Genomic DNA, 8,980 nt, shown 5'->3' on the forward strand with positions numbered 1-8,980 from the left:
TGTTGGAGTCTCTTTAAACGTAAAGAGTGTAGGATATGTTTTTTTACACTGGAATGAGATATCAATTGGAATTTTAGAGGGCACTGGTGACTGAATAGGCCTGTCTGGAATAATAGGAGCATTCGTAGGGCTATCTCCATGAAGCACTTCGACATTCTCCGGAGCAAATTGATTACATTACGTTTTTACAGAAGCTGAAGTTGCATCAGAAATTGAAAAATAATGGTTGGTAATTGCATTAAGTTTAAAAGAGAAGATTCCAGTCGCCTCATATTGAAACAACATTACCAACAGTGGCAGCTTTTTTCCATGCATTACCAATAAGCTGTCCTGCTTGATATCTGATTATATTTCACCTTAGATGCTCCCGCATCAATATGCTAGCCTCTTTGTTGCCTTCAAAAGGCCGAAAAAACGAGCGATCCAGTGATTGGAGTGGTTGAGTTCCATGACTAGGCAAACCAATTACAACACCGCATTCTTCTTAAAAAATTAAAAAAAAAAAAAAAAAAGATAAGCAAGAGAAGCATGTACATCAAGAATAAAATATGTTTTTCCTTTTAGTTTTCTTGGAAAATAATATTCTTTAAACCATCAAAGAAAAAATTCAACACTTATGTAGGATGATTTTGGATTCATGTATACATGTGAACCTGCAGATAGCATTTCACACAACTCCTGTTTTTTGCTTTCACCTTTCATTATACCTACAGGAGTTAAGTATCTTCCTTCTGCATTAAAACTTCCTATTTAAGTGATGTTTTCCCCCTTTTATTTAAGTGCCATTGTGAGGAAATTTTTAGAACCTTTGTTTGCTAACACTTTACCTGGTTGATTAATGAGAGGGAATCCCTATTCACCAACATTAAAAACATGACTTCGTTTGCCAAAATTAAATAAAATTATCTGTCGCTATTCGCAAGTATATAATTTTTACATATATATTTTTGACACTGCAGCATCTCGCCTTTATTTTTGCGCGGCATCTTTACTAATGTTGAAGGAAAGATGACGCACTTAAGGAATGCAGTAAGAAAACGGTTCTTTTATAATGCTTGTACGTCACAAGATTCACAACACATCAAAAAAGTAAAAAAAAAAAAAAAAAAACTTATTGAGCAATAAACTTATAGTTACATATATTAACATGGCTTTATACACACCTCATTCAAATTTTTCGGGCCAAAACTCCTGCTTTATGTAAAAAAAATAAAAAAAATTGACAATTAAAAGCGTAACGACGCAGCTAACCAGAAGTACTACCATGGTGTCGATGAATGGATACAAGACACACGTTCTGCTCGATCGCTGCTACGATCTGTGTGAGAGTGCAGTAACAAGGAGAAATTCACTGTATGGCAAATCTAAATAATGGAAGGTTTCCAAACGAAGTTTAATTGGTATTCACCTCGGGTAAAAATCTTCAATTATTAAGTGTGTTTTATGTGCGTTTAAAAACTTCTCATTTCACAAAACTAATAGTAGTGTGTGTATATATATTCCGCAGAATGATTCAGTGATTAAAAACTAAATAAATATAAATCCAAAATATAACATATGCCACGAATGGGAATCAAGGATGTAAGCCAGAAAAACAGAAGTGTTCAAGAATATAATTTTATTCGGTATGGAAGCTGTACCATTTCGAGCTCAAGTATTTGATTTTAAATTAAAAAGTTTTAGGCCTAAATATGTAACGGAACTTAGTAGTATTATATACCGTATAATGTATATGTAATGCGAAGTTTCAATAAGTTAAAAAAATTGAAAAGTATCTTTCGATACAAGAATAATTTTTTATGGTACAAAAATTAGGTCTTTTCCCAAGAAAATTACTTGTAACACGTTAATAGTTTTTCCTTCCTCCTTCAGCCTCACTTTCAGTTAAATTTAAAGCTAAAATAAACATTTAAATGTATGATAAAATTTATATATGTATTATCTTTGGTAGAATGCTTAGATATCTGAGTCTAGCATTGGCATGTTTCAAAGGAAAATATATGCCCTTGTTTAGACATAAAACCTTTTTTTTTCATTTACTAAACATTACATTTCACTTTATTAAATATTTATACGAACATATACAAGAATTACCAAAGTTTTACAAACTTATCTATAAAGATTAAATATCTTATGTCTAACTTAAGAGCTCAATTGGACTAATAGTGTTCCTGCAAAATAGTACATTAGTAACCTTATCATGCATAAAATATGACAGTTTAAAACATAATTTTATTAATCAAACACAAACAGGGCAATGTCAATGGAACCGAAGTAACAAATCGTTTTCCTAATATTTAAAAAATTGGAAAAAGTGCGGTTTTTCATCTGTACAGAAATATTTCCAGAAGTAGATGGTTTAGAATAAATTTTAGAAACTAAATAATGTCGTAAATATCAAATTAAAATATTTTTTTAATTGTATCTAAATTTCTTTCAAACAAAAACTTTGAAACAAGATTGTAATTATTACTTTAAGGATTATTCTTGATCTATCCACGTATATGCAATTACACCAGTCAAACTATTGCCAGTCATTGAAATAATTATTCTGTAGGGCTACATTACGTGTTTGTAATAAATAAATGAATTTTGAAGTTATACCGCAAAACGTAAGCTAGCATTGGCACCAAATCAAGGAGGACCAAATTATTTTGAACTATTTACTCTTTGACCTGTGACAAAAACTATAACGTAAGTATCACACCCCTCCACACATTAAAATTGGTGCCTGTGAATACTTGTGAATTCCTATTGCTGTCATATTTCATAAATCACAATATGTTTCATACAAAAGAAAAAAAATGTTACATTATCATATTTAAACACTGTCAAATTTTGCAACATTACCCATTTGCACATTCACACAAATTAACAGTTTTTTATTTGTGCTCGTTTGATTGACTTGCAATTAAATTCCAAACAAGATCTCAACAACTCGGGTACATTGCAGAAATGAAAAATTGTATTCTTTTGCAATATTTCGGATTTATGCTCATAAAGAAATAACGGTTAATTTATTTTTACGATGTTTCCAATGGATAGCAGATGGTGTCTCTTAAAATTAATGTAGCAGTTACATACAGGTGAAAAGTTTTTTTTTTTAAATTGAAAGATAATAATAAATTTTAAGAACAGTGCAGAAACGTATCTCTACAAGGTTTACTTTAGACACATTAAAAAGTTATCTTTGCAATCTTTCTGCAGCAAGGCAGATGTATGTGTTCACACGTGTTGTTGTGCACGGGCGAGGATCAGCGCCAGCGGTGCGAGAACACGACCCCCGCGCTGTGCGAGCGCTGGCCGCGCGCCGGCCCGTCGTACACGCGCGTCCAGCGGCCGTGCGTGTCGACGCGCGTGTTGCCGTCGTCGCTGCGCCACACGTTGGCGCGGCCCTGGGCGTCCACCACGGTGCCCACGCCGCGCTCCCTCGTCGCCGACACCGCCACGTCGTTGTCGCGCTGGGCGGGCTGCGCGCCGGGCAGCGGGTACTGCGGCGCGCCTGGCTGCAGCGAGCGGCGAGGCCTCTCCCGCGCCTGCGCAGAGCGACCCTTTTAGCTTGTAAGGGAACAGTGACCTGAAGCCGTGAGACAGACCGCACGTATGACACACGGATCAGGCGCGGACAAGTGTTTCTCGGCCTTTAGATGTAATCACTTGTTATATAGATTTGAATTTAAACTTAACTTTATATAATGGTTACTAGAGAAAATAGCAATCTACTACACGATTTATCGATGCAAATGAAAGGATAAACCATTGTTTGTAGTAAAAAAATTATTTATGTATTTCTCCTGAGTTGATTTGGCAACCTTGGTTTATCTATATGGCCATGCTAGTATTCCATCACGGAACCTATAAAATCTAATTGTAATATTGTTAATATTTTGTCACAGATTGGTTTTTCACACTGTTTATTTCTTGTGACTTCCTGTTACAGTCTTAAATAGATAATTCGCGAATTAAGTTAATAAACAAAAAATTCACAAATTAAGGAACCCATCTGATACAAAATGTAACACAAAGACCAAACCCTATATATATATATATATATATATAATGTTCTAGTTTCTTTACATTCAATGCAGCATAAAGTAAGACCGAATACAAAACAAGAATAAATATTTCTTTATCTTACCTATATGGAAAAATATTAATGTTAATGGTGATTGTGGGTGTCTGAACTTATTTAATCAGTTACTCTATCATAGAAAAATCTATTTTGACTTAAGGCAAATGGGTTTTGTTAGCTAGAGCCTTGTTGGTGGTTACCAAGTTATAATGTACTAGAAGTTTGTTAAGTAAAAAGTAAATTAGCGATAATGACTTATTCAGAACAAAGCCATGTAAACAAAGACAAAACGAACCAGTACCTACGTATGTTACATAATAATATGTAGTGGGACTTGAGTCGAATAGGTGTGTTGCTTAGCCCCAAATAGAACTAAATTTGGAAATAACTGCGATAGTTTCAACTTAATTTGTACATATTTTGGTAATGTGGAATAAAGTGTTCAGTTTGCTGTTTGTTTAACTAATGAAATATTTCTATATTACATTCATATTTTTAACTAATAAAATCCAGAGTTCAATGCATGAATAGTACCTAAACGACGGATGCTTAATTGAAACATCATTGTAAAATGTATTTGTATAGTATAATTTTGCTTAAATAGTTTTTTTCACAGTATATAACTATGTAGGTTCTATTTGTTAATTTTTATGTGTTATGTATAAATTTTATGTCTTATTAAAATATTAAATGCGTACGAAATTTTGTTCAACGAATTGGTGTATAGATGTATAAAAACTGTTAAAAATTAACCCTTAATTAAAATTTGTTTCTGTTTAGTACTAAAAAAATTAATTAATTTAAATTTACATAAAATAAATGTAATCTACAATTTTTTTGGGTTTATGTACAAAATTGTTAATTTTTAATTATGAAAAGAAGATTTTCCTGACCAATGCTAAAACGCATGATTAATTAAATACAGTAAGCGCTTTTATTATTTTAGCCAATATTTTCTCAAAAAGCAGATGTCCCCTAAGTTTTTAGAAACACTGTTAAAACTAATAATTGCAAAAAAATTCTGCATCATCGTAAATATGCCTGTCTTGAAATTGTATGTGTTTGACGAAACATTAACCAAGTATGTCGAATAAGCATTAGCGGTTCTATTAAATAAATAGTTTTTTTTTAATTTGACTGGATTTATATAAACAAGTAAGGACCTAACTGCCTCGACCTTCAGTGGATGAATGTTTGAAAGTGGGTGTCGTGAGCTGACCATCAGTAACTCCGCCGGCATCATGGCGGCCTCCTCGCGCTCCAGGAAGGGGCCCTGATGGGTCGCCGGCCAGGGTCCGGGCAGCTCGTAGCGTGGCACCGCCCCGCACAGAGCGAGGCCCACGGACAACACCAGGACAGACAGCTGCATGGTCGAGCCTCGTTGAGTCTGCAGGACAGCCCCACTCACTCTCCGCCGGCCGGTCTACAATACACACTTGCACCCTTCCCTGCATCCCTGCACTTGGTCGTGGTCATTCTGCTAGGTGCTTTAGACTCAGGGAGGGCCCACTATTGCCGGGTTCATAATTGAAGTCATAAGAACGATCCCCTCTCTCATTTCTCATCAGAATAGCAAAACATTGAAAGGAATTATTTTTCTTTGATGTAATGCTATAATCGTAGTTTATTAATACTCACTTAATGACGGAATTGTCATGATACTTCATACCCAGTTCTTTTCAGGCAATTAAAAAAAAATCTTGAACTATCCTTTTTACATAGAGGTATGTTTCGTTAATATACATTTCAACAATACTTTTTAAATTACACTATCTCCATAGACACGCATTATATAACATGTTAAACCCGGCGCACTGCTGTGCCTCCAGACAGGCAGAGCCGACATCTGGAGCCGACCAGGGATGGACCAAGCACTACTCGAGGTCCCAAAGCTTTGACCAAGGCTGAAAGCATGTTGGGTGGGGATATATTCTCCCTCTGCTCCCATGATCCTGTGTAAAATCTTCATAACCACCAACGAATGAAAGAATTTGAAAGCAAACTGTGGCCAAAAATGGTTTTAACACTTCTCCCCACTATCCCTCTACTCACATAAATAAAATTACGCGCACTATTTTTTTTTAAATTTAGTAATTAGAAATAAAAAATATTAGATATAAAAATACTCTTTTACATAAAGGCAGATATATTACTTTAAAATTATAATGTTCACAGTAATACTAGGTTCGGATTCTACCCGATGATTTATGGTTCGTGTTGTCCCAGTACCTCGAATAGTAAAAAAATATTTTATAAACCAGTCCCTGAATAGTTTTAAGGTGTTAACTGTGCACATTAATAATATTAACGTTACACTATAAGTTCAATTATTATATTTTCGTTTATTTTTTCCATGTTTTTATAAATTTTTAGTTTCAATGAAACTTTAATTAAAATTAAAATAATGTCACAACATTCGTAAGAAACAATCAATATTAACTTGAAAAACTTATTCATACAAGCAAAAAAGAAATATAGTACTGTGTTGTAAAAAATTACAATACGTCTCTTGTAGTATTACTATTTCTAGGCAACTGGTTTTCAAAGGAATCTTTTGGACGAGTACATATCTTTTTTCTTTTCTGTGCTAGTGTTGGTAGCGTTCTGCTAATGGAAGACATTCCGACTATAACGTTTCCACTAACCACGTGTAAGGAACATTAGCAGTCCACAGAAAGAGCGACAACTAAGAAACACAGGCGTCAACGACCTTCTTCAGGGCGCGAAGGCGGCTTTACCTTGTGACCTTCATGAATCAAGACCCGTTATATCGTGTTACACTGAAGTCTGAAAACCTTTTCGGAGCTGAGTAGGCTGCCTAATAATTTAATTCAGAAATTTTTATGCCAGCGTACAAATATTCAATATACCTTTTTTAAAAATAAATTATATCGATAACGTATTATATAATTAAAATATCACTTTTGTAGAGAATATGTTTATATATGTTACTAGTGTTTATGTACGTGTGTAAACACTGCAAATTTTATTGTCGCGTTCAAATAGCTTAGTTTGAATACTATTATTGAGATATTAATGTGTAACATTTTAATTCTCTATCTCCTATTCTCTTAATAGATTACTTTCAAATGATTATTTGCATAAAACATGGTGTAAATAAAAATGCTTATCCTGTAAAACTAGATTTGCTTGCAGAACTGATGCCAAATAATTCAAAAGCTAAATGACTCTTAAAATTAGAAAGTTTTTTAATTCTATGTTTCTTTAGTTCGGTTTATCGCCACAATATATTTTGAAGCAATTTGCAAATACATATTGCATTATTAGGTGTACGATATATCTAAAAATTCCTAACAAATACTTAAATAGTGAGAAGTTAAAGTTTTAAGATATAATATATTATGAGCTTAATATTTTCGGTTGTAATACTTCTAAATAATAAGCGTTAAAAGCGCTGTTGCACCAGATTCACTCACCTTCAGTAGATACAGAGGAGTCTGGAGATCGACTACAAACCCATGGCAGTAGCAGTGTTCTTATATATTCGCGGGGCTGGAGAAATATCCTCGTTAAAGGAAGGGGGAAGTTACGGACGATTGTTACGTTGTGAAAACATACTCCAGTGAATCCCCTGCCTTTGTGGTAGGATGGGGTTTCTGCGAAGTTCATAGCCGAGCAATTAGCGCTGATAACCCGAGGTCACAGAGTTGCCGTCGCCCGCCGTCGCGTCACCGTGTGCAGCGAGGCCGCACAGGCCGCACAGTGGGTTTTTCAGGGGTTTGGCGGGAAGTGAATCCCCTTGGCTCTGGCACCTGGGATCCGTCTTGCTTCACCATATTAAGGCACGTTTAGGATTAAATTTTAGTGTGTATCAGAAATGCAATGAAATAATTGCGCATTAAAAAACGGAAATCTGACGGTTTGAATGTCCAATGCGCATGCAACCAGGTACTGATATAGCGACGTCCCGAATTCATGAAGATGGTGGACACCACGTGTGGCTACATGCAACCGCGCATGTTTCACGAGCATCGGAGGATGTACTAAGCGTATCGGTGAGCAAGTTAACTTTGTTGTAGTCTACTATCGTGGAATACCATTCTTATACTAGAATAGTAATAAAATATGATAGTAATTTTAAAAATAACTTTATTTTATTAACTTGGAAAATTGTGTTGGACGAATATAACGTTAAAAATATATAAACATTATGTTGGTTCTCTAACACTTTACAAACGTGGTTTTATATTTGAGGTTTTTTTAAAACTAAAAATTTCAGTCAAATGGATAACTTCAAAAACATATGCGCTTTACATTTGGCTGCGGCGAAGAGTTTCGTGACATTCGCTTTGGCCCCTTTTGATGTGGCCTGCCAGACGCGTCCCTGCTTTAATTCGCGGGGAACCTCGCCTTCAACCACCCACCTCCTCTTTCCCCTCCGGTCTTAAGGGGTATTATTAGGCGACTGCTGCGCTCTTATATAGCATGCAGGTCGTGTGACCGTGCTCCCCGCTCCCCTACTCCTCCAACTCTGCGAGCGTTGACGGCTGCGGGGCGAAACTTTGCGGAGGTTAAGAGACGTCGTCGGGCGAAATATGGCGCCGGTCCCGCGGCTTTATTATCCTTTATAAACAGGTGAGGAGCGCGCCGGGTTAAAGGGGTGGCTGGATGGCGCGGCCGTTACCTGCACTATAAACATTCCCCCCGCTCGCTCGCCCCTTCTCCCTCTGCCACGGAGATTACTCACCCCCGCACCGCCTATACTCCACCGCTGCGTCGATTGTCTTGCTGAAAGAAACAGTCTCTACAATTACAAGAATTATATTGTAACTTTGTACAATACACCAAAAAAAATTATTCGAGATAATACAAGGGATTTCTAATGAATATTAGCAAATAATTTTGATATCTTTAATTATGTTTCATTCAAGCATAATTTTTTAAACC

General features: G+C 35.7%; 1 protein-coding gene across 1 annotated transcript; it reads right to left on the reverse strand.

The window, feature by feature from the left end:
* Nucleotides 1-1,609: 1,609 nt before the first annotated feature.
* LOC134527091 (holotricin-2-like) lies at nt 1,610-7,613 on the reverse strand. The gene is made up of 3 exons (XM_063359442.1): nt 7,510-7,613; nt 5,292-5,459; nt 1,610-3,536 (listed from the first exon to the last, which is right to left on the reverse strand). Exons 2-3 carry the CDS (start codon nt 5,439-5,441, stop codon nt 3,255-3,257), a joined length of 432 nt encoding a protein of 143 aa, XP_063215512.1. The 5' UTR covers nt 5,442-5,459; nt 7,510-7,613; the 3' UTR covers nt 1,610-3,254.
* Between the last annotated feature and the right edge of the window lie 1,367 nt (nt 7,614-8,980).

Source organism: Bacillus rossius, chromosome 1, assembly GCF_032445375.1.
Source record: "Bacillus rossius redtenbacheri isolate Brsri chromosome 1, Brsri_v3, whole genome shotgun sequence".
NCBI lineage: Eukaryota > Metazoa > Arthropoda > Insecta > Phasmatodea > Bacillidae > Bacillus > Bacillus rossius.

What these genes read in the sequence shown, in the direction of transcription:
- LOC134527091 (XM_063359442.1), bottom strand. Translation starts at nt 5,441, where the DNA reads ATGCAGCTGTCTGTCCTGGTGTTGTCCGTGGGCCTCGCTCTGTGCGGG. An exon ending in TGCCGGCGGAGTTACTGATG is followed by an intron (nt 3,537 to 5,291) that starts GTCAGCTCACGA and finishes CGCTCTGCGCAG; the next exon opens with GCGCGGGAGAGGCCTCGCCG.